At 43.9% G+C, this 26,328-nt stretch overlaps 2 protein-coding genes across 5 annotated transcripts in view; both read right to left on the minus strand.

The window, feature by feature from the left end:
• Positions 1-2,646: 2,646 nt before the first annotated feature.
• Positions 2,647-14,930, minus strand: LOC121329039 (rho guanine nucleotide exchange factor 16-like). Of its 4 annotated transcripts, none has more exons than XM_041274295.1 (15): positions 14,793-14,930; positions 12,341-13,060; positions 12,070-12,121; positions 11,428-11,585; positions 10,269-10,325; positions 9,446-9,606; positions 7,110-7,262; positions 6,440-6,569; positions 6,205-6,279; positions 5,851-5,943; positions 5,558-5,712; positions 4,215-4,409; positions 3,673-3,746; positions 3,424-3,525; positions 2,647-3,246 (listed from the first exon to the last, which is right to left on the minus strand). In XM_041274295.1, exons 2-15 carry the CDS (start codon positions 12,923-12,925, stop codon positions 3,107-3,109), a joined length of 2,130 nt encoding a protein of 709 aa, XP_041130229.1. In that variant the 5' UTR covers positions 12,926-13,060; positions 14,793-14,930; the 3' UTR covers positions 2,647-3,106. The 4 variants fall into 4 exon arrangements, with proteins under 4 accessions (XP_041130229.1, XP_041130230.1, XP_041130232.1 ...); XM_041274296.1 differs by having other exon boundaries at positions 14,756-14,930; XM_041274298.1 differs by lacking the exon at positions 14,793-14,930 and adding an exon at positions 13,347-13,932.
• Positions 14,931-16,310: 1,380 nt separating this feature from the next.
• LOC121329282 (espin-like) overlaps positions 16,311-26,328 on the minus strand; it is a 42,477-nt gene continuing 32,459 nt past the window's right edge. The window contains 3 exon segments of the mRNA XM_041274816.1: positions 16,311-17,962; positions 18,412-18,423; positions 18,747-18,826. Coding sequence (XP_041130750.1) covers positions 17,815-17,962; positions 18,412-18,423; positions 18,747-18,826 — 240 coding nt within the window. The 3' untranslated portion in view covers positions 16,311-17,814.

The following is a 26,328-nucleotide window of genomic DNA, read 5'->3' on the forward strand; positions in this document are numbered from 1 at the left end:
AGGGAGAGTTCAGTAACTTTTTTTGTTTTTTTTAAATGAGCACTACTGGGTACAGGATGCCGATACCTCACCTTGCCACAGAACAGTTCAATTCAAAGTGATGGTTTTCATGCAGTGAACCACAATGCCTCTTAGCAAGACAGGGAAGCAATGCACCTTGAGTAACCTGCAGCGTGTCCAGCTGTACCGGTTTCTGTTCCTCATCATTACCTGCTGTACAGACTGCCTGAAACATTATTCATTTACGTTTTTTTTTTATATATTCACGCTAATAGTAGCTTATGTATAAGATAGCGTATGGATGGATGTATTTATGGATGGATGTATGCAAGAACATATTTAATTTCACTTGTGTGTAAAAAGCAGTGCAAACACAGCTTTTGCAAACGAGTGAATGGAGTAAAATGCGTCCTGCAAAAGCAATCGTTTTCGATGCAGTTAACGCTCTAGTGAGCAAGGTGAATTCTAAAGGATTCATTTCAGGCGGGGGGAGTCGTCGTCTTCACATTACACCAAGGTGGAAGGCACTTCCATTACTGATCTGACCCCCCTCTGTGTGAGATAATGTTAAAAGCCCTATCACCACGAATGCTCACTGCGGTGTGCGTGTGCGTGTGTGTGAGTGCGTGTGTGTGCGCGTGTGTGTGTGTTTGTCGGTTCACGCACAGCCTCTGTCCTGTTACACCTGCCTAGATTAAATAAAAAAAACACAGGGCCACACTATTAAAGCACACACGCCTGCTGCCAAGTACATAGCTGTGCAATTCCTTCCCCCCTCAGGGCAAATGCTTCATGAAGGTGGCCCATGCTGTTTCAGCAATCAGATCTCGTTTTGCATTGTTTCTATTAGCCCGATCCAACACGATCCTTTTAATTACTTGTATTACAAAATATGCACCAAAAAAAGTATTAAAAAATGAAAAGCATTGGGTTGGATGTGATCAGTATGACATGCCTGATTAATGAGGCAATATAAATGCCCAGCGTTGTGAATGAAATCCTTGCCTGTTGCATACTGTACGCTTCTTATTCATTATGGAAAAGAGAGCCTGCTCATCTTATTATAATTGGTGCTATCAAGTTTTTTGTTTTAATTCATTAAAACTTTACAATATTGAAAGATGATTTCACTCTAAATACGTATTGGAGTTGGTATGTAAAATATATAGAGTATGTGCATTTACTATGTCATTTTTTGTACTGTATATAACATGTTAAAAAAAAGTTATTAAGCCCATTGCACTGAATCATTTCCCATTGTGTGGCTTGCACTGTCAATTACCTGCCTCACTGGAGTCGAGCAGAGTGTTCGTTTGCACCACAGTGTGGTATAGTCCCCTCACTGACCCAGCAGCATTCCAGAGGCACCAGCTGTGGTACGGCTTGCTGTTCCTTCTGTCTCCCAACAGGGATCGCAGCAGGCGGTGGTGCACGGAAAGGATTCAGGCATCATACAGAGGTGCACCCGGTCTCTCGTAATCTAATAACACGAATGGGAGGAGGAAAGCCTGCGTGGCAAACTAGCAAAAACACACTAACTGATAAGCAAATGAGCCGTCTCAGTGTGGCAACGCAGAGCTGAGTTTAGTAAAAACCTTATTTGGAAAGTGGGAGAGCTCAGCCTTTAAATCGCTGCACGCATCTCACAGAGGTTAAAAGGCAGTAACTGTCCTGTCCTGTCCTGTCCTCAATGTCTCTGCCTTTGACTGTCAGAACCTTATATAATGATAATGGTTTGTGTGAGTAACAAGACTGAATCATCTGCTGCTTTGCAGGTGAACAAAACCAATGGCAGCCGGTACCTGCATTACGGTAGCTGACTGCTTACAGAAATCTTCCTGCGACCTGTACAGTACATAGACAGGATGTGCAGGATATGATGGGTTAACACTTACACGTTCTGTACATGAAGTATTGAGTGTTTTACATCCAGTTAATCACAAAGCAACATAACGCACATAAAAAGAGAATGATGCCTCTGGTTAATGCTGATTTACAAGCATACAGTTTAATTGAATCTGAAATGAGACAGACTAAGACACACATTATACAATGCAGCTTGTCACCATTAGCGCAGGGTAAGTAAGGAATAAAGGGGCACATTTTCAAAGCGTTTACTCTTAAATTAACTATAAAGAAAAGCACCTATTGAAAAATAGGAGGTAATTAAAAGACTGAAGTAAATGCTTTGAAAATGTCCCAAAGGCTGTCCTAGAAAAAAAAAAAAAGCCAATTTCACAGGAATACTGGCAAAAACAGAAAAACAATTTCTTCACTAAAAATGAGCTATCTAAATGAACCACTCTCTTTCCCCTTAAAATACACAGATATATATTTGATATTAAAATATGTAAACACAATTTACATTACATGAAGTATTGGTACACCCTTAAAAGATCCTTTTAATTCCCAGTATAAATGTGTTTTTTGGACATGCGCTCCTTCTCTTTATCCCCTCAAGCACACATTAGAAAACGTTACAGAAGCACAGCCTTGACTGGAGTAAGCAAGAACATCTGTGATCACGCTAAACTGAAACAATTTCAAACAAGAGGAGGAGGAGGAGGAGGAGGAGGAGGAGGAAGACAGTGCTCCCTGAGCTCCCCCCCCCACCCCCCCGAAATATTCAGACAGATTTTTTTAAATATACACATATGTACTGTACAAGTATATCCCCGTCGGTCATAACTTTTGTCTAACTCTATGGAGTTTGAGAAGTTGCCCTGCTAAAACGTAGAAACTAAGACAGCCATACTGTGGTAGAATTATACAGGCAGTGACTGAAGGGGATATAAACCATTTATTCTGAAGCTCAGAGATGCTTTTCACCCAAATCGTCTGGGTAATCAGCAAACTTGCATTAAAAAAAAAAGGATGCTATCAATATAATGTGGATAATCCATTCACAGCTCACGTGCAGTTTGCCAGTAGAAACAGAGTCTGGGGGGCTCCTGTGTTACTGATCTATTTCTAATGAACCTCTCTGTTACGCAGCCATGGAACTGCACGGCGCCCCAAATTCATTGCAGGTGTTCCAGCTGCGTTCAGACAGCTGCTGCAGCCTGGCTGGCTCCTCTGCTCCCTGGACTGGCGGCTCTCTGCTCGCTCACACGTCTGTCTCCTTGCGCAGTCTCTCCATGCGCCGCACGTTGCGCTCCACAGCGATGCGGTTCGTTATCTCGGTGGCGCAGGACGAAGGGAACCAGCCCCTCTCCCCGTCCCGCAGCCTCTCCCCCTGGAACCAGCCTGCGGGAGCACAGACACTTCTATTATTAACACCTTCACTTACTAACACCGAGTCCTGCTGTTTGCCATTCCTATAGTCCCAACACCGCCAGCCTCACATTTGTCTCCGTGGAAAATTGCTTATATTTATTTAGCAGGTTTAAGTAATCTAGAATTCTCTCCCCCAGCATGCCTCACCTTCCACTTTGTGCAAAACCAGGACCACGTCAGCCTGTTGCAAGCTCAGCTCGTCTGGCTGCTTGGCCCTGTAGCCCTTTATTATCTCCACCTGCGGAAGATCTGAAATGAAGAATAAAGAAGGTCTTGCAGCCGATCACCGCTGAAACACAGAAATGACTTTACATTCGGCATGTGTATGTGTGACAGGATTTAAAGACAGAATGCTGCTGTCTGTTTGCGTTGCCTGCACTGCGATTATTATTTTACCTTCTTTGTTTAAGTCGTCGTTGTCTGTGTGTTTGTGGTGCTGGAGGGCAATGACCCAGCGAGCTCGGTCGCTCCTGAGAGAGGGGGAGAGGAAAAAAAAAAAATCAAAACGTTAAATAGCTGCTTAATGGGAACATGCTGGAATACAATCACCACAGAGAACAAGTGATACAGGACTCCAATAAACACAACTTACTCAGGGAATACTAAAAAAATGATGTCAACTTAACTGTATTTACTGAATCGCCTGTCTATATTTATGAATGAATCTATATATATTTGATACGACTTATCTCCAATATATTTTACATCATCCTATTTATATAGATATATATTATGATTATATATATATCGTATATATATATATATATATATATATATATATATACATACACACATCATCTGAATTGCTTCTTACAGCACCCAAGGGGAGCTTTCCCATGCAGGTCTGGCCCTGCATACCCCTGCTTAGCTTTCAGGATTTGCCATGGACAGAACGCAGCGTGGCGCGGCTGTGCTGAGGAGTGTAGACAGTGACTCACGGAGACTCTGCGACCAGAGCAATCTGCTCCTCCTTGCCCTCGCTGTTCCTCTTCATCACCACCTTGAACATGTTGAGGTTGGGGCTGGAGCTGCTGCGCGGTGAACCACTCGCCAGCTGACCCTCGCTGCTCCCTAGGAGCTGCACCTCTATTTGCTCCAAAGTGGCGTAGTCCATCACCAGATAGCTTTCCTCACTAGCGGGGGAACAAAACCACCCATGCAGAAACACGTCAGGCAAATGAACATGCTTTGCATTTCAAATCTTTTATCCAATACATATTTCAACACTTCCATCCAATGATATTTCTAAAACACACACATACATTTTAAAGCAAATCGTACAAGCATGCCCGTCCCTGCCCAACTTCATACAATACAGAAGCCAAGGAACAGTCAGTGTGGCAAGGAAGGGGTTAATCTGGGTGGGAACGCCTTCTCTTGTAAACAGGAGCTTTTGTTGAAAATCTTGCTTGACGCTAAACTTGGCAGGACAGTTGTTTTCCTCATTGTAATCTCTCTCTCTCTCCATAAAGTGATCCAGCAGCAAAATGGCTTAATGCATTTCTAGTATGCATGAACACCACTGTTATGTGCTCAATATTTTTGTTAATGCAGTATTATTGCTTCCAAGAGTTTTATAAAGGCAATGTGTCCTTCATTAGTTGCCGCTATCTAAGAGTGCTCTTGTCAACAAAAAAAAAAAATAAGGAGGAGGGAGGCAATGGGCTGGTCAGTCTTCACACCAGTTACTGCACCAATGCTCTGCATTCAAGTTTTGAAAAACAAACATAAAAAGGCAGCGTGCAAGTTACCCAGGAATCTGGGAAATGGAGGGAGCCATGAACCTCCCTACTGCTGACATTAAGGGATGCTGTGCGTATCTTTCTCGGTCCTCTGCTGGCTGATTTCTTACAGCTGCCTCTTTTATCGTGTTCTCCTACCCGAGGCAGGAATGCAGAGTCACGACCTTTCACTGCAGGCTTGGAATTCTAACAAAGTGAGAATACTCGCTGCTAACCCCGCTGAGGGGGGGGGCACAGCCAGGGCTCTGCGTTTCAACTCTGCAAGCACGACGGCGACTGGTGGGAGGGGGGGTTGTTTAAGCTGGAGTACGCCATGAAAATTCAGCAGAATCAACTTTATTGCGAGTTTAAATAAGGTCAATAAAGCACAACAACAAGTACCTCACATATCCAAAAGAACTGTCCGAAGAAAATCTGTACATTTTTTGTTGCACGTTTTCTAAACGGAATACTACTAGCTGCAACTGTAGCTGTCTGTGCCATTGTGAAACCGTGAACCTTGAAAATCTGCAAAGCGCTCTTGGCGCTGTCAGACCCACCTTTTCTTTCTGGTGACGATGAGCACGTCGTTGAAGAGGAACAGGTAGTAGCTCTTGTTGGAGAAAGCCTTCCAGAAGATGCTGAGCTCCTCTGTGCAGACCGCCAGCTCGCCACGCTTCTGCAGCCACCGCGATGCAGACACCAGGGGGAAGGGCTGCGAGGAAACAACACCGCACAGCGCGCTTATGGGTGAAAGTTAGAAGGACCACAGAGATAAGGAGAAAACAGCTGGATCACAGAAGACTGAATCCCGCCCCGGTGTCTGTGATGCACGTGCGTTTTCAAAGCCTACCTTAATCTTGCCAAATTCCATCTGCTTCTGTATGGTGTACATCTGTTCGGTCCTCTCCATTCTGCGAGCTCCATCGTTACACTGCTTCACCAGCTAAAGAGAGAGACAGAGACAGCGCTCAGCTGAATCCTTTACACAGTGAACGAGAGCTGCTAACTGGGTGAGCAGTGCAGTTCCTGTGCTGGAAAGACATCCCTACGAGTGGGGAATCCAGAGCATCAGAGAAGTAAAACTCAAGTCGCTCCGCGGAGAATGCCGTTTCTATCCTGAAATTCATTCCTAAAGATAAGTCGTTACCGCTCTCTGGAGCACAGTATGAGCTGCTCTGTATTGATCCTGGTCACTCTTTCTTACCTTGCTGATGGATTTCAAAGCCTTCACTGCAGAGTGGTATTCTTCAAGGTCTGTGCTGGTTTTCTGGCAGATCGTCTGTGAAAATTTTTTTTAACATGAATAATAATGAAGTTTGCATGCTTTACAAGTCATTGTTAGACTAAACCAGATGTCCAAAACTGCGATATTGTAAAGAAGCATAAAAACCAGCCCCCCCACGCTGGTGCAGAAGGTGAAAGAGGAAGGGTGCACTCACATCCATGAGCAGAGGCAGACGGGTCACTCTCTGCATGGGCAGAATGAGGAAGGAGATCATGGACAGCCCCCCGCAATCCGCCGTCATCTCGATGTGCTTCAGAGCCTCCTTGAAAGCCGTGTTGCTCGCCCTGCAACACCCGACGAACAAGAAAGAGATAATTAAGCACCTGGGGGAGAACCACACAGTCCCACAAGCGAGAGTGCGCATCAGCAGTAAAACACTGTGTCACTCCGGAACCACTGGTGTAGTCCAGTAGGAACTTGTAACAGGCAAGCTAAGTCATGACTCTCGCACAACTGTCTGATTCAGTCACTAGTCCTGTTGATGCAAAGAGAGGAGCATTGGGAACTTCTATTGCAAACTACTTCTTTAAGGAAGACAAGAAATGCTGACGAAGACGGCAGCAACAGCTAATGGACACAAACACAAACTTCACAAACCGTGAATGGGCTGCTGTAGGGACAGTGAATCGCACTTCAAAAGACGATGCAAATTCTCATATTAAATTCTTGTTTAATAACTTCAATATTTTAGTGGCGTTCCGCTATCTTCAGATTCAGGACTACACCATTGTCCCGCACGGATTTTTATAAATGTTTCATCATGACATTTTGAAATGTGAGCGAGCCCTTTGCAGAACTCGAGAGCTGCTCTCGGTGGTACTCACAGTAGTTTCTGCAGCGTCCTCTGCTGGTAAACCTCATTGGAGCAGTAGATTATGTAGGGTTTGAAGTGGGTGGAGGAGTGGTTCTCCACGATGTCGCTGATGTCTCTGATCAGCGGGTCGTCCCCGTGTCGTTTCTCCAAGTCGGCGAAGAACCTGTGACATGGTGCGAGAGATCCCTTTACATACAGGTAAACACAGCTGGGATCCCTGTATTACAGAGCTTCACTGTACACCATGTTCTTCCAGCACAGTAAAGAGTGGCATGGAAACAGAGGGTGTGGCTTCATAAAAGATACACAGTTAACTGTTAAACACCCCAGAAGAACAAGAGGCAACTGTGCATAACATAAGTGTACTCTTTACTGTACATCTGAATAGCAGTATTTATATAAAGAATATTGCATAGGGTTCTGTATCCAGCACACTATGGGGGGAGCGGTCATAACCAGACTGTAGAGAAGCGTTTCGTCTGCGAGGGTTTAAACACAGCGAGTGCCTCACAGGTTGTGTAGCGTCGCTGTGTCTTTACAATCCCTGGGAGCGCAGCTGTTGGTGGTGAGGCAGGCCTGGGTGTCATTAATAAAGCATGCTGGAGAGGTGTGGTTTCCAGAGTTTACCTCGTTTAGAATGGGTGGGATGGCAGGGGGACAGGGCCACACTGATCTCCTACCTTCCTTTTACATAGACAGGTTCTTACAGTAAGAAAATCGCCTGCTGCAAACAAGTGTGGGGTTATATTTCAATAGACTCTCATTGTAACTTTCTGCCGCTATGAAACTTGGACAGACAGAGAGAATAACATCATTGTGCACAGAGTCTCTGTTGTCCAGCGGTTAGGGCACTGGGTTAGAAGTGTGGCCATTGTAACTTCACAGATTAGGGAGGGCCAGAAATATGCCTGCAAGTACTTTACATGCATTTCAAGAACACAATTTATCTGAAAGCAGTAAAAGACAATCCTTACCCACCTTGTTTATTCATTGTGTTAACTATACTGCAGAACTACACAACAGATCTCCGTTTCACTCTGTACATTCGAAATAATGTTTTTTTCCCCACTAGCTAAGCCAAACCCTCCACCACCACCACAACTAAGAGTTAAACAATGAGAATATGACTGAGGTATTTTGCTGCAAAACACTGGCGAATCAAAACCGCCTGTGCTTTGATATTAATGGTTAAAACACACAAACACAATCCGACAGCTGCCCGAGTTACAGAAATGCAAACAACACGGGGGCAAAGGGCAACTGTTCAGCAAACAGCACTGAGCAACTCCTGCAAAACCAAATGAGTTTGAAAAGCTCTGGGTACTACAGATGTGTACGTCAGCTCCTTATCTAATCAATAAGCCTGCGTACAGAGACACGCCGCATTTTAATCTCAAATGGAACAGACACTTCCCTCCAAGACGGACACAGCATAATTCAAAAGCATAATGAAAACCCAGAGCAACAGTCTAGTGCACTCGACTAGGCGTGGCAGGCACAGCCGTCACGTGGCTTGTTTTTTTTTTTTTTTTTTTTTTTTTTTTCACTTTACGAAAAATTCATGATTTTTTGTCAACAGGGCGTTTTTTTTTTTTTTTGCCTTTTACAAAAGATGCAAAAAACACAAAAACATGCTCAAAGGCTGCCTCGATTCTACAAACAACTTGATTATCAACGGATTTGCTTGAAACCACCCTGTGAGACTGATTAGTATTGAACTTGCTCAAACAGGATTATTCCGCACTGCCTCCTCACTATATAAACCTGCGTTCAACTAACCTGAAAACAGCCGCCGAGCAACTGCTAGTTTAAAACAAAACAAAACAAAGCTCTTCAGCTGAACAAGCAGGCACATGCAAGTGTGTAGGATGACTAGCATGAGCTGGATTGAAGACAGGGAAGCAGCAATGTGTTTAAAAGGTCATGTTTCAACACATCCCCCTGGTCTGAGCACACAGAGGGTAAAAGTGTACTGGACCCGAGCACGAATCGACACGACACCAGGAAAATAAAAAAAAGACACAGAATAACAATCAGAGCAATTAGAAATAGCCTCTCCCCATATGCAATAGCAGAACGCCAAACTAAACGCGTATTTGAGGGCTAATTAATTGAGCTGTGCTGATGGATTATTCATAGCTTGCTGCCAGGGAAACTAAACAAACCAGAAGAGCAACTTTAAGGGTTAAAGCTCTGCACCTCCAAACACTCAACCACTAATCTTGGAGTATCTCGCATTCTGTAAGGCTGCCCGAGATTAGCTCCGATCGAGGCGTGTGAATGCCGCAGTTTGTTTCCTGTAGTTTCACTCATGCAGTCAGTGCAGGAAGTGTGTTTATTCTGTACCTCTTGCTGACCTCCAGGATGTCGGAGATGTTGGAGAAGAGATGGTGGTGCTCCGTGATGTTCATGGTCTTCCTCAGCTCCTTGGACTTCTTGAAGAGGCGCACCAGGACGTTCAGGCTGTGCTGGTACGAGTGTTCGGACAGGATGATCTCGAAGATGGCCTGCCACAAGAATATAAAGCACAGCGTGCATCGTCACAGGCAATAGTGAACACCAGTAGGCTGGCAACACCTGTCCTAGACGCCTACTCTTGTATAAAAGCGATCCGAGACAGGTTTGAATTATTGCAATGAACTGAATGTGTTCACTAGTCTCCCACAACTGGCGGTCTTTAACACCAATATGACCTATACTACAGGAATGGAAGTAAGACCCATCCAAATACATAAATGTTTGATCCATTCCTGGTTTTACAAGGAGTTTAATAAGATACACCTGAGGTTGTTACTTATACACTGTGGCTAATCAGGCTTGTACTAAAACCAGGAATGGATGAAACTGGTCTCCAATATCTTCTTGTATATCAGCAATGAACATACAGCTCACTGCGTATGCCAAACATATTTAACAATGCAATCTCCGCAAATCATTTATAGATTTGAGATCAGTATCCCCCAGCTCACTAACTCTCCAAAAAAGAAAAGAAAAAAAAAAAAAAAAAAAAAAAAAAAGTGTGTGTGTGTGTGTGTGTGTGTGTGTGTGTGTGTGTGTGTGTGTGTGTGTGTGTGTGGTGTGTGTGTGTGTGTGTGTGTGTGTGTGTGTGTGTTAAGATTGCTCTGGCTGTATGAGAATTAGACAGGGCCTGTGAAGCTGTCAATCATACCTCCTGTCGCTTGCGCTCCTCTGGTGAGATCTGATCCAGGATGCCTCGTTCTTGTACCTGGCAATAAAGGATCAAACCCCAATTCAATTATCAGTCTTACCGTTTATTTTACACAGCACTGTCCACGAAGTCCTGGTAGTGGGGGAGCAACCCACACAACCCCCACCCCTCCCCTACTTTTAAATGCAAGTGCCTAGTTCACATTCTCCAGAATGAGGCTGACTGCAAGCAGTAGCAGATTGAGCAGTTTCAGGTTTTCCTGAGAGATGCAGTGGTCATAAGCCATAAAAGGGAAAGGCTGTTTTGGTCCTATTGGATTTCCATTCCAAAAAAGTAAGCGAAGCATACAAGGAACTGCATGCTCTTTCAAACTTCTCTGCATAAATATGTTCACAAAAAGATGCAAGAACTAGCCTAAATCCATACTTAATATCCGCCTGAGCCTTTGTCCCAAGTCCCTACAGATTACCTGCCAAGTCAGCTCACTACCTCTCACCCGTGTCCTATTTTCCCAGAAGCAGTAAAGCAGGTTAGTCCTGTATCTCTCCCCCTGCACCGCAGCACTGTTTACAGGGCTGGGTCTGGCTTGCATTCACTCCAGGAGTATTTTTCCTGCTTCAGTTGAAATGGCAACAGAACAAAAGGAAGAGGAAGAGAAAGGAACAGGAGACAAGCACCTGTTCCAGTCTCCCGTGAAGGAGCGGAATCAAGCTGCCACTACAGAAATGGTAACATGAAGGTAAAGCACGAGACTTCTCTGGTACACATAATGATTAGGACCTGCTTGCCAACATCCAAGCACAGCTGGGAAAACACACAGAGTGGGTACATGTGTGCACTTCTCATTAGGTCTAGGGTCCAGTGAAATTTCTCTAACCACTACATAAAATGAGATTAAAATACAGATTCAACAAATTTAACAATAAGGCGTGGACTGAGAGCTCAGAGAGAGAGTCTGCAACGGCTTCAGTTTCTCTGCTACTATTGCTAATGCAGATCAGTATTGCAGTGTTAAACGTTACATCAGTCACTATCACGGGAAAAGCACCCTGCAGTTGGATCAGATGACACAGCATGGTTTTGAATGGTTAATTCAGCTTCAATACAGCTCGCCTCTCCCAGCTGATCAAGCACTCCGTCCCACCCTCCTCTCCCTCACCTCGGGCAGCTGGCTCCAGGTTAGCTGGGTGGGTCGGTAGTTCTTGACCACGATTCCCTCGTCCGGCCCCAGCTGCTCCACGTGCACAAAGTCGTCGTCTGGGTCCTGGTTGCTGGAGTGGAGCCCCCTCTCCCGAATCTCCTGGTACAGCCGTGGCTCTGAGGAGAGAAGCCGGGTCAGGAAGTTAGTCATGGTCTCTGAGATCGAGCCCCCCTTCCCGGCCGAGGACCCCGGCCAGTCCCAAGCCGGCCCCAGGGAGTTAGCGACCAACGAGAACCTCCGGAACACCCCCTCTAAGGGGGCCACCTCCCCCTGCTTCAGGTCCATGGGTCCGACCGCTTACAACAGAAAGGGGAGCACTAGTTCTCTTTGTGTGCCACTACCAGCTCCCTGATGTGACGCCTGCCTGCAGAATCTGGCATGTAATCTTCAAAACCAGTTTCCTATGTAAAGCACACAGCCCACGACACAAGCTACGTTTTAACTAACAAATACGACTCACTGGACAAACCCACTTTAAACCTACCACTGGATACAAGCAAGCTTTTTGCTTTATCTTTTTTTAACTATGTCTGATCAAAATATATGACTACAGGAGCGGTCATCAGAAGGATTCATTGAATGAGTAACAACGTGACATACCATCTTTGAAGGAGCCACCATGCTTAGCATTCCTCTTCCGTCCTAGAGATTTCTGATCAAAAGGAATCAAACATTAGCATGAGTTTACTGGAAATACGCATCAGAGTACAGGGAGGGTTTTTTTTTATTATCAATCTTAAGTGTTAAACCTGGAGTGGAAGGACCATGATTAATAATAATAATAACAATAATAATAATAATAATAATAATAATAATAATCTTCGGATTATGAAGAACCCCTGATGTAATGAAAGCACTGCTCCTCTGGTACCTTGCTTCTGCTGGGGCTGCGCGGGCTGGGGGCTCTCTCCTCCTGGACGGGTTTCAGACTTGCCCCTGTCTTCACAGGCTCCGGGGCCCCGTTGTGGAAGCCCTTGACCGCTGCTCGGTAAGACTGATTCCTCCGATTCCTGCTCAGCATGCCGCCACCATCCTCTTCAAAATCATCCGCGTCGTAATCCTCCCAGCTCACCGCCGGCACAGAGGTGCGCTTCTCCTGCTGCGAGATGGCCTCCCACATGGGCATGCTCACCCCCGTGGTGTGGTACCTCTGCTTGGGCCTGCTGGCCACTGCCAGGCCTTTGGGAATGAGCTGCTGGGTGCCCCGCCTTCGGGAGGCCTCGCTCTGCGTGCTCAGGATGATCTTCTTGGGCTCGTTCTCCGGAGAGGTGGAGAGTTTGGGCAGGGACAAGTCCTCCTTTGGGAGGTGACCCAGGGAGCAGTGCTTTTCTCTGGATGGGCTGGCAGCCAAGGGCTCGCTGAGGCTGGCATCCAGCTGCAGGTCAGAAGCAAACTGTCCCGCCAGCAGGAGGGGAGCCTGGTCCCCCACTGAACCGACAGAGTGCCGCTGGCTCATGATGTTGTTGCTCTCCTCCCCCTCCCCCCTAAAAATAATCCTCCTCTTGTTTAGAAATCAAAATCTACACCTGCAGGTTCTACAGCACTACAGGAGCTTCTCATCCTTGTCATTGTTCAAGAAAATAAGGATTTCCTGGAACGAAAAAATAAACACATTAACTGAGATAACTATAGAACAATAAATAATACCACTCTGTAAAGGCAATCTCAGTACTCCATTGAGGGGGTCTTTGTTCCAATCCTGTTCTTAAAATTATGAACACAAATTGAACCAACTTCACCTCCTAATGTACTAAAACCAATCAATTCTACTGGCAACCCTGGAATGGAACAGCATTCCAAGACTGGAGTTACCTTCCCAACGCATGGAGGAAGGAGGCAGATTGAACCACCGCCACCCCCCTTCATCCAGAACGTACCGCTGTGGTTCACAATTCCAGCCTTCGAGGTCTGGAGCCCTCTGATCTTTGTCCCACCTGCGCCATACATTATAAAACAAAAGCAACGTTTCCTCCTCCCAGGTTAATAATTTAATGATACTTCTAAAACCTGGAGGACTCCGGACCTTGCAACCACTAATGACAGCATGAATCCTGTGAACTCCCTAAAGCTGACGGGGTGGCCTCATTTCGCCGCAGCGTTTGTTCGTTTCAGTGAGTCCCTTGAGAGGCTTTGCAATTTCCCCTCAACCCGGACGCCTATAGGCAGGCTATAGTTGGATTCTGTGTCACGCTTCCTCACACAACACAATCTTCCATTCCTCACGCCCCTGCATTTAATCTATTTATAACGGATTCAATACAAACACGGGGCAGAATACTCACCCACAACTCTGAAAGCATTTAAAATGAGAACAAAAAGGACAAGGTGCGAGGACTCGGGTGAATTTCAATATTATACTTTAAAACTTACCAAAAAGTACAAACATAGTACAAAATCTAACTTTGAAGCAAACACTTAAATCAAACTGGCTTGTGTTTATTTAGTTTCTACATTTAAGGATTTATTATTATTATTATTATTATTATTATTATTATTATTATTAAACCTGGAAAACCTGGAATGGACTGTACTGCTGTGCAATAGGGGTTGTCATTCCCATTTGTTTTGCTACAAGTCGAAGGTTTTTTTTTGTTTGTTTTTTAAATTTAAAACATATTTCGTTATATAATTAACATCCCCAGGTTATATAATGCGCATGCTATATCTTGTTATGTTTAACAAAAGCACACGGTGACAACAAGGCTTTGCTAAAACATGAACACAATAAAACACACAGTAAACGAAACCTGAACTCAATTAGATTAGCCGAACCCAGCCTGTTTGTAGCACAGTACACCACGTTCAGTCCTGCACATGATCGAGTGCAAATACACTGAACACGAATACAAAAAAACACACTACAGCTGGAAGCGATCATCATTCGCCACATACCCCCAAAAAAACTGCATTAAGTTACAGAACAGTGACTTGCAATTGTTAAATAATAATAAAGCACAATGCGGTTTGGTGCAAACGTATTTACCAGCACGTTCCAGCAGGTGTGCAAGCGGGGCATTCAGACAAGCCCTACCTGAGTGATCGGCCTCAGCTAACAAGACTAGAAACAGACATATCTCTACTGAGACTGTATATATTAGGGCTGCAAAGCGTAACGTGCTTATTTCATTTGCATAAACAAAACAGTTCACTTAAAAAAAAAAAGTCGAAATTAAATAAATATAATTTAAAATTTACCGTACCCCTCGACTTTGCACCGAAGCGAGAACAAATAAACATACATTCTGTCAAGAGCAAGCAGCAAGCAAAACAACTCCGCGACCTATACCTGTTTAAATTCCAAAAAGAACATTAAACAGCCTCACATTGTTTCCTCGTTTCCCTATCTTTTCCTCGACCCAGTCCCGGATCTGCTTTCTGTTTAATTTGTTCTCTGTTTTCCAAGTTTCGAAGCCGATTCCTCGCTACACAGATTCCAATGTGTGTTGCATTCTTTCACTTCCTCGGTTCGCCCGCCCCGTCCCGTCTTGGAGTCAATTCCACGATGGATCGGTGACGTCACTACAGGTGTGCAGCCGGCTCAGTGAGTTACAGCAACTTTATCATTACACACACACACAGGTAAAAAGAATAGAAATCCCCCAGCGTTATCTTATCCAGAAACCTTGCCCACAGTAAGTGTCGCTGTATTATTATATAGTGTCAGTTTAGTGCCTGGGTTCACGGTTTGTATTGAGTCACATTTCACTGTGTCTTACCTTTTGTGTCTTTAAAATGTTGAGTATTTAATTCTAAAAACAGGTGTGAGGATTTTAGTCAACTACAGAAAGAAAAATGGTCGAGAAGTAACAGATAATTCTATAGAGGGGTCAATAGAGGTTCTACATACATTATGAAGCACATTTCTAATAATAATAATAATAATAATAATAATAATAATAAAGGACCCATGGAGACTTTTCAAGGTATTTTTTCTCAAGAATGTATAGCGACAGCACTCTACTGTACAATGAAATAGGGTAATTCGGTTCATCTTGTGATATACTATTTTAAGAGATAAGGACAGTAATTGTTTCCAGAAAGTGACCGTGTAGACACAAAATACGCTGTGAGTAATACAGTAACTATGACGACAGCAACGTTTTGCTGGGGATAAGGCAAAACACTGTAGCCTGTTAATCGATTCACGTTTGTTAATCAATTTCTGTAATGAAGTTTTAGAGGCAAAACAATTCTTATACACGGTCACGTGTTTTCCAATAACAGGTAACTGCCGAGGGCCGACGAGATGTTCCAGTTTTCCGTTTGTTCAGTACAGTGACCTGATATATCCAGTACAGCGACATCGCCGCCCCCTGCTGGTAAAAAAGCTACATTGTGCAATAAGGGATAATTGTAATCTGTTCAGTACTAGAGTGACACCACACAGACACACACACTCGACCGTGGAACACATTGGTTACCTGAGAGCTACCTGGAGCACCTTTCAATAAGGATTTTGTGACTTCCCCCAGTAAATCCTAATCATGATGCAAATAAATGTTATTACGATTGCCCTTGTGATATTCAGAATGTTTAGAACGCTGTTTTTTTCTTTCATTCTGATGCTATGCAATGCAATTATATAAAGGGAACACTGTTCTTACTCCAAGCGTGTGCATTTCAGCCTTTAAAGAATATAAGGGAGGGTGTGGAATCAGCTTACCTTGCTTTGTAATATGCTTTACCGTACATCTCCAGGCTTTACAATGATTACCTATGCATGCCCATGCTTTCACTAGGCTTTATCACACCTTGCTATGCTTTTACTATGGGGAGCTTTTATAAGGGCAGTGCATATTTTTTTTTGTAATACAAAAAATATAGGGAACAAAATCCAGACACACCTCAGACATGATTAAAGATGTATTTAATCCCAAGTGATTTTACACAAATATACCAAGACGCTACATAAGCAAGGCTGCAGAGAATAAGAGGCAAGGAGATAAATAAACATTACACAGGATTCTAGCATACAAGTATCTCATATACATATATGTATGTATGTATGTATATATATGCTTTCCTAAAATCTGCGAATGGCAATGATGTTATATAACTCTGCTTTAATAGATATCTTTTTTCTTCAACATCAATATGGCATCCAATGAGTGAATTTAATCTTCCTGAATGTTTACCCAACAAGGAAACATATTTATTCCATGAATTATACCATGAATTACTATTTATATATATATAATCTTTATTTGTAAATCTAGTGTACATATACAGGGGAACGGTCCATGCTGTATGTGCAACATTCAGCACACTTTGGGGGGTGAGATCGGGCTGTGCTAGTGAATCTAGTAGCCTGTGGGTCCCGCTGCTCTTAGCAGTAAATAGGAAGGCTCAGAAGGCTAAGTGAAAAACATTGGTGGATTGGAAATACAATCAAAGTGCTGTACAGCAGCCCAGCCTCCCCCACAGGGTGGTGTCCTTTCTGCCTGTACGCTATCATCTGCCTGCTTCTTACTATATAATGGAGTTCATGCCTCTTTTTTTGTGAGATTGTTTTACAGCACAGCGATTCCCCATAAAGAAGTTAGAGGACTGTGCAGCTCGCTGTCCGTTGCTTGGTTACTGTGAGGAGATGTTCATACAGGGGTGTGCACAAACTGGTGCCTTTAAGAAGCATTTGAAATCAGCAGGTATTCAATCCATGTTTCTGCACACCCCTAAAGAAGTTTACTCAGACTGCAAAATTAGCTGGTGTACAGAGTTCAATATGCTTTCCTTCAACCCTTTCTAATTAAAAAAAAAATGCTGCCTTACCCATTAACTTTACTTACTTAACGGTAGACTAAAAATGTGTCTAAAGTCATCGTTTCACCATGAAAAAAAGAATCTGATAAGGAGAAAGGGTCACAATTGGCATCTGGAAACAAACAAAGAAAAGAAAAAAAGCACATACATATATATGTAGGAGAAAGGGGACTGATACAGTTAAAAGTGGGAAGCTTTCTATACATATAAATATATTTATATATGTTATTTGTTTCTTGTATTATTTAACAAGATTTAACCTGATGAGATTTCCAGGAGGTTCTTGTATATTTAAGAAGTTTCCATAGTGAACCTATGACAGCCTAAAGAGCGAGAGAGAGAGAGAGAGAGAGAGAGAGAGAGAGAGAGAGAGAGAGAGAGAGAGAGAGAGAGAGAGAGAGAGAGAGAGAAGGCTGTCATATCGTTAGACCTGGTGATGCCACTGCAGTGTGCAGCGTTGTGAATGGAGTCCTGGGTGGGGTAGTATAGAGCGAGTGGTTCCCTCTATGCCACAGAACAGCACAGGTGTATGCATGCTTTATCTAGACAGATGCAAGGTGTGTCTGTTAGTATGTTAGTGCTTTCCTAATGCTTCGCTATGTCTCCTTTCTTCAGGATGATCTGCCGTTGCCACGGCGCCAGTTTTGTCTCGTCGTACCCGAGGGTTCGGATTTTTTCCAGCTGTACCTTCTCCGCTTCATCTTTCTCCTTCTTTGTCCTCTCTTCCTCTTGTCTGGAGTGGGGAGGTAAAGATAAGCTAGTTTAAAATCACTGTAGTTTTATACATTTTAAAGCTGCCATAATAATTATACAGGGCCTTCACGGATTCGGGTCATCCTGTCTCCAAGAGCTACTAACTCTGTACATCCCTATTCGTTTCCTGAGATCGGAAAATGAACTTTTAGTTGTTCTAAAAAAAAAAAAAAAACACCATCTCAGATCAGCTGGAGCCAGAGTTTGTTTATTTTTGTGCTGTTGTGCTCCTCGTTTGTGGAACTCTATCCTGGCTGACATTAGGCAGGTTGAAACACTGGATTCTTTATAGTCTAAACTGAAAACTCTCTTGTTTTTTCTTTTTTGTACAGCACTCTGGGATGCCATGGTGTGGAGGGCTGCTTCGCTCATTAGCTTGGTTTAGCAAAGCTCATGGGAAGGCATTATGTAAAGAACGGCAATGCTTACCTTTTTTGCTCCCTGCGCAGCGCAGAGTGGAAAGTTAAAAAAAAAAAAAAAAAAAAAAAAAAAAAGAAGAAAGCAAATAAATCATTCAGAATTAGAACGTGCATTTCATTATGAAACAGAAAGAATAAATACAGACATAAAAGAGACAGAAATAACAAAGGAAAGAAAGAAAACGAATAAAACCAAACGAAAGAAATAGAGAGAGAAAGAAATAAAGAGAGAGAAAGAGAAATAAAGTAAGAAACAGAGAGAGAAAGAGAGAATGATGTTTTTATTTATTTCTTTCTTTGATTTTGCAAAGTGATTTATCACGTCAAGGAAGAACCCTAACTCACTTTTCGTCTTCCAGTTTCTTCTTCATTATTTCTCTCCTCCAGGCAGGCATAGCAGCTAAGCGGGCTTCCTCCTCTTTCTCCTTGAATAAAAGCAAAACGCAGCTAAATGCATGAACCCTCAAGGCAGCTGCTTTCTATTGCAATGACTGAACAGAGGCAGATCTGAAGCACACTGCCATTTAACTACATTAACCCTGCTGCTGTTTTATTTACATCTCGGGTACAACCCTTGCAAAGTTCCTCACAGTAAAAGCATGCCACAGTGTAACAAAGCCTTGTGAAAGCATGGTCAAGCATAGATCAGCATTGTAAAGCCCAGAGAGGTATGGTTACCAGCATATTAATAACAAACATGGCAAACCATGGTAAGGTAGATGCATAGTATAAACATGGGAAAAGCACGATTTACCATGGTAAACTTCTGTAAGGTGGGGGGTAAGAGAAAAAAACAGGGTTATACATTTTAGAACGGCTGTGTTAAAGTCGGACGCTGTTTAGAAGAGAAGTCAGACTTGTGTCCGAATGATGGGAGAAAAGAAAAAAACTGCTCAAAAATGTTTACATAAAGCAGCACTTTTTAAAAAACAGCTGGCCATGGGGTTTTCCTCTACAGTGTAAAAACACTGTCTGTCAGCCATTTTGTTTACATAAAGCAACGACATAAAAATGCTGTATATGACAACCTAGGGTATGGTGACTTCAGCTCAATGCTAAAAGGTTTCTGTAAAACTTCTGATACAATATAAATTCTGAATGACACAACTGTGCCCCCACCCTCCTTTTCATTGAGTTTAGTCATGTGATCGTCCTTGCATTACTGGTAGAATGTCTGGCTAGGCCATTGTCACAGCGTCATTTCACTGACGTCAGCTCCACTGTCCTTCGCATTCAATGATCACATGATCTCCAGCTGCTAGATGGGGGGGAAAGTTTGCTCCATTCACAGTGGCACAACTTACTGTATCATCTACAATTTCAACACAAATACATCACGTACGACAGGCTTCTTCCCATTCTGATGCCAGTAACTAGACACTGATACCCCACGATACCAGAACACATTAGAACAGACTTAAATGTTGCTGTGTTTCTTGGTGTCAGACGGACGGCCTTTCACTCCCTGGGCACTGCTATTCTCAGTCTCCTTTAAACTTGCTGTTTCCATGCAGTTGAACTGCAGTCGATTTCAGCTAATTTAATACCACTCTTGCACAGGGACCCTGACCCTGAAAACCTGGGCCCTTACCAGATGCTTGTGTTCTGCAAATGGGCGTCACTTTGCTGCACCATCCGACACACTTAAGAGGCTGTCACAGAACGGTAACCTACAAATAAGCTGATGATTCATAAGCAAGCTTAATAAACAACTGAAGACGCCCGGCAGTCCTAAGTGCCTGCTATTCTGTTCCAAGGTTACAAAAAAGCCGTCTCAGCTTGCAAGCAGAGCCTCTGCAGCCTATTCAATTGTAATCTGAAGCCAGTGGTGACAGAGGTATCCAACATTGTTCATCTTTCACCCGATATAGTGGAGGATCGCTCTCGGATTCCTGACATGAAGGATTTTCACTGGCAGAAACCCCTGCCTCTCCGTAAGACGATCTGCACATTTAATTATTCATTATTCCCTTGGGAATTATAGAATGCAAAAAAAAAAAAAAAAAAATTGAAGAGAATGAGTTGAAGTGAATGACAGCAGAGCGAGGAAAGCGAGTCGCGGAGGATTTGTGTTGCAAATTAAGTTGAGTGGACTTTCTAGTTTTACATGGTTAGACACGGGTTGCCAGACGATAGGGTGGGCACCTTATCTGCTGTTAATTTGCACTGTGCAGTCTTGAGTGCTTGCTGTCAAACCCCAGGTTTATGAGCTTTGAAGGTTCAATGAGTGACAACAAGGCGAGAGAGGAATTATACAGCTAAAGTGTCCCAGACTGAAACGAAATCGGCTACTGATCTCAGCTATTTTCCTATTTGGTAGATAGGACTATCAAGCAGGGTCAATACCCAGAACTTAGAAATGCACTCCGACGAAGCTTGAGAGTTTTTCACTCATGAGTTGTAACGCTATCCATACTGGTATTTATATGAATATTAATACTGATAATATGATGAAATCTGTATTAAAAACTGCACCAGCTCTGCAAAAAACTAAAGGCGGCTGGCATAGACTTAACTAAGATAACTTAGCTGTGTATGGTTAGCCCGCTGGGGCAGGGAGGAACACGTGTATGTGTGTGACGTCTCGGAGGCACTGCACTGGAAGAGAGTGAAGCGAGTTCCAGGGAAGGATCTACTTTGCTGCTATGAGGCTGTGAATGCACACAGTTTCTGTCAAGCAGCAGCTCCATCCACTGGTGTAACCGTGTAAGCCTGTAAGCCCGGGGAAGCACTATCAGAGGTGACACTAAGAGGGTTAACACGATAGAGAAGGGACTCATTACACCATCCATGAGATGCACAGTGACATCACTCTGTCCTAGGCCAGCTACTGAAGGTGTTAGCAGGCTGACGCAGACGCAGGCTCTCCTCTAGTATTGAAAGTGTCACATGTACAGGGCAGGAACCCAAACAGCTGCAGGAGTCAATCCAGCAAAAACTAAGCAAAAAAAAAAAAAAAAAAAAAAAGAACAAAAAAGATAATAAGCAGAAACTGGGACACCCTACCTCTGTTTCTAATTTTACATACCGATAAGAACTTCACACAGATTTTCACCAGCAATTCAGACTTTACTTTGCTGTGAGATTTGAAGCCACGCTGATTTGCATCCTTTATTTTCTAGTTTGCATTTTCTTGCAGAAAACTGAACTGAGGCAGGGTGCTTTGACTGCCCTGAACTCTGATTCCTGCTTAGTCACAATAAGGTTCACTACGGGCAGGTTTGAAACAGTGTTGGTGTGCTCTGGGCTTGTGCAGATCACTTAACGTGTGTTCAGGGAAAGTCTACATTCGCAAGACTGTTCAAGACCAGTTTGACTTGTGTAAAGTATATTACTGACAGGTAGTAAAATTACTTCGAAGCTGGTATAACGTTTTCTGCGTTCTTGAAGTCTACCACAATTTAACTGCTTGTATACAGTAGCGTTTCTAAGAGGACGAGAACAACTGAATGGAAAATCAATCACAAATGAAATAAATGAATGAGAAAAATAAAACCAGAATGTTGAGGCAGGTTTTTATTATAAGAATGACTTGCAAACAGGATACTGCATACACACGATCAGCACGCTTGTACCAGAGTTTCCAGCTTCATAAACCACATGAAAACGATAGAACACAACCCAACGAATTGCCATGCTGACGATAAAAGAAATCATCCAAACCATCAGACCAGAACACGTTTGAAATACAAACCGGGAAAAATCCAAACACAAAACCAAAACCTCAAGCAGCAATATATTAACATGCACCATTTCATTCTCTATCCCAATACAGTCATGGTGAATTCATGATCTAATCTAAACATTACAGAGCAAGAGGAAAACACGCATGCATAGAAATCACAAAGCCTCGCACACATGAACTCAATGTACTCAATCGTGCTGGAGATGCTGGGACTGGAAACTGGTTCCTCCGAGTCTCATAATAAATTCAACTCATTAGCTTTGTTTGCTGCCAACCCATCGTCACTTCTCGGGGGAACACACTTGCACTGGTTTGGTGAACCAGGATTACCAGACTCCCCACCCCAACTTAAACACTGTTTAATGCATAGCCCAGCTACCTCTCTTATTAACAAGGCAATCAATCAGAATAAAACAGTTATCACACTTTCAGACTTGCTGTTTCACTAGTTAAATCAATATTATTGAATCTATACAACACTTGTGTTGACGTACTGATGACCACACCACACGTTCACATTTGTAACTGCAATCCTCTTCCACTGCATTGAAATTGTGTTGTTCTGCTTTATTTAGAGGTACATGCATGACAAATGTTTTCTTTTCTGTTTTGCTGTTATTCGGAATCCATAAATATTTATAATAGTAACCAGATCATAGGTTCATTAAAACCTCTTTTGTAACGTTTGCTTGACTTGGTGTCTTCGTTGATTTTTTTATTTTTTTAATTGGAAATGCAATAAAATTGGATGGTTTTATAAATGCATTACAGTGTGGGTCAATGAACGAGTAACCTGGGGAACTCCTGACAAAGTCTGCACCTGGTCCGGGAAGACGGTCCCCTGTTCCCCTGCTGTTGGATTAGGTACTGTATTTCATATACTGATAGTGTCACAATATGGCCAGAATTAGTTAACTCCATTATACTTCCATGTTAAACTAAATTCTGTGATTTTACTAAGGTATCCAAGCAGCATGTTGCTGTAGCTCATTTTTAGTTTTTTTTTCCCCCGAATGAGACAACCCCCCCCCCCTTAGAAGATCAAATGTCAAAGAGTTCGGCTTCCTTTTCCTTCCAAAAGGAGAAGCTGCGGTCTATGTATCGACAGATCTCCTCATTGCTGAACTCTCCCAGTTCGGAGATGAGCTGGACGGAGTCCTTTCTGGTTGTAGGAACAGGTTGGTTGAGCTCCTCCACTGCGTACTCAACACTTGGGGAGCCGAGGATCGACTCCGGTTGAGACAGTATGTCAGGGATGGTTTCCTCGGGCTCCTGGACGGGGCGTGTCTTGTCTGCACTGGCCTCCACCGAGTCCACCGAGTCCACCTGCGCGGTTTCCACGAAGAACCTCTGCTTGATGTCCTCGAACCCATCTGTCCAGTCCCGCTTCCCGGACTCAATCTCCTCCATCACCTCCTGGTGAAATTCACGGATTAGCTCCCAGCTGTGGCTGCCCAGCCGGTCGAACATCTCGTAGCACAGCAGGTGGCGGAACTTGCGTTCAGAGTGGGACATGCTCATCTCCAGCAGCTGGAAGTAACCCAGCATGAAGAGGTCCAGGGTCAAGTTGTTGTAGTTCACAGGGGCTCCGTTTATGTGCGGGAGGAAGTGCTCGGGCCAGTAGATCATCTGCGCCCTGCTCAGACGTCTTATCTGCCGCGTGGGGACCTGGCTGATGATGGTCCTCCAGTGGCCAATGAGTTTCCCGACCACTTGCCTCTGCTTCATGAAGCAGATGAGCCTGTCATCCTCGCTGGTTGCATGTTCATACTCACTGGGGTCTTCAAAATCTCTGCCCCCAGCAGCAGAGATGCTGCTTCTTCTTCTATACTGCTTGCGTCTGAAGGACTCTGTGAAGGTCCACTTGCGCCAGTGCTCAAGGAACAAGAACACAATCCTCTCCTTCCTCATGTCTATATATTTCTGGACGTAACTCAGATCAGTCTGGACCTGAAGACTGCGAGTCAAGTGATCTGGGCTGAACAGGGCATCTTGATCCATGATTAAATTTTGATTGTACTGATCCATCTCTGCTTGACATATGTTTTCGGATCCCCCGTAGGTAAGCTTCATGTTCGGCATGTCGTTTGACCAGTGCAGCTCTCCGCTGTCATAGACGTAGTCCTCTTCCAAGATGGGTTCTGATCTGTAACTAAACTCGCTGCCCACCGGCAGTGACCGCTTGCGTTTGTAGACCCTGCTTGGTTTGCTGTCCTCCTCCCTCGATTGGCTTTGCATCTCATAGTTTGCTTTCAGGTTTTTAACCGACACACCACACTGCTTGATCTCCTTCTCCACCTCCTCCCTGGTAGAAAATGACTGAGATCTCCCGATATGGACTGAAGCTGCCACTGCTTCTGCTGCTTGAGGAGACCGAGGAGGGCTTTGTGCTGAGCTCCTGTGGTATTCAGGGAGGGCCGGTGGCATCATGCCCAAAATGTCTATCTCCTTGCCCCCCAGGGTTGCCAGGAGAACAGCCATGCTTTTCAGGAGAGTGGAGATCTTGCTGCACCAGGCTGGGAGGTCCTCTGCCTGCCCCTGAACCTGCTTGGGGTTCACAGTAAAATGCTCGTGAGACAACGCCACCGATACGGGCAGGAGCTGCTGCAGCTCTCGCTCCAGCTGGTTTAGTTCCTTCTCCACCCTCTGGACCTTGTGCATCACTTGCAGGTTCTCGACCTGCCTCTCTATGCGGATGAGGTCGGCCTCTGTCATGAGCTCTCCAAACGGCCCGAGGATAGCGTTGTGTGTATGGGAGTACCGCCAACCCTCAGGCTGATAGTACCCGGTGTTGGCGAACTGTATCAGGGGAAAAAAAAAAAAGAAGAGAGGGATGGGGTTTCCCTCAGTATGCTGATTTATGCTTTTTTTCTTCTTCACACATTTGCTTTACATGGATTTAGTGGTGTAATGGCATTGACCTGGAAAGACTGCAGGTTCTTGATGGAAGTTGAAGGGAAGGAAGGGTTGGAAGTCAGTGACAGTCAGTGGGATGAGTGCAGATGCACTGAAAAGAATCAGCCGTACATGCCAATACTACCTACAGGGTCAGTAAGATGGTGGGTCCTCTTTTCTTTCTAATAGAGCCTTTTCAATGCCTGATCTAAACAGTTAAAATGAAGGCACTGTAACTCAACCCCTTTGAGAAGTGCTGAGGCTTGTTCTGAGAACCCTGACATAGAAACGCCATATAAAAGGAGCAGTCAAGACACAAGAGCCATAGAGCAGTCAAAAGAGCAAGAGGAAGACTCTGGAAGGAGAAGAATGCGTATACCTGCAGCCATTCATCGGCTGACCAGTGTGCGTGAGCCCAGCATCACACCACTGAACCAACATGTAATCATTTAGAGCTGCAGTATGCCATCGCCAAGTTCTCAGTTACAAAGAGGATGCAAATATCCATTCGGTCACTGGACACCAATCTACCTTCCCAAGCTTGAGCATTTTTCTGGTTCTCTTTCCCGTATACACATATAGAATATACAGCAGACCACTGCAATGGTTTCATTGAGCCATCTGACATGTCTTTGTACCAGACAAGATGTTATTAGGTACCCTATATCACTGATCTCATGACTGTGTTATTAGGTACCCTATATCACTCACCTCATGACTGTGTTATTAGGTACCCTATATCACTCACCTCATGACTGTGTTATTAGGTACCCTATATCACTCACCTCATGACTGTGTTATTAGGTACCCTATATCACTCACCTCATGACTGTGTTATTAGGTACCCTATATCACTCACCTCATGACTGTGTTATTAGGTACCCTATATCACTCATCTCATGACTGTGTTATTAGGTACCCTATATCACTCATCTCATCGTTGTGTTATTAGGTACCCTATATCACTCATCTCATCGTTGTGTTATTAGGTACCCTATATCATTCATCTCATTGTTGTGTTATTAGGTTTTATGAAGCAACCTTGGAATAGATGCTGCAACTTTAAAGTATCAATTTGTTTCACGCAGACAAACCACTCCAAAAAAATGTCACACAGACCATGCAGAGAAGACAGAACAAAAAACCCTTTTGAGCTCCAAAGAGACACTCCTGTACTTTGCCGCACTGCAGTGCCTGCATACGTCACACCCTTAATAGGCCATGTTTACGCCATGAAAACCAATCAATCCATCAAACACAATGCTTGGAAACTGGTTTCTGCACATAGAGAGCTGCTAATGGGCCAATTCACCGGGAATTACAAACACAATTAAATGTGAGAATTGC

The sequence above is a fragment of the Polyodon spathula genome, chromosome 16, assembly GCF_017654505.1.
Source record: "Polyodon spathula isolate WHYD16114869_AA chromosome 16, ASM1765450v1, whole genome shotgun sequence".
Taxonomy (NCBI): domain Eukaryota; kingdom Metazoa; phylum Chordata; class Actinopteri; order Acipenseriformes; family Polyodontidae; genus Polyodon; species Polyodon spathula.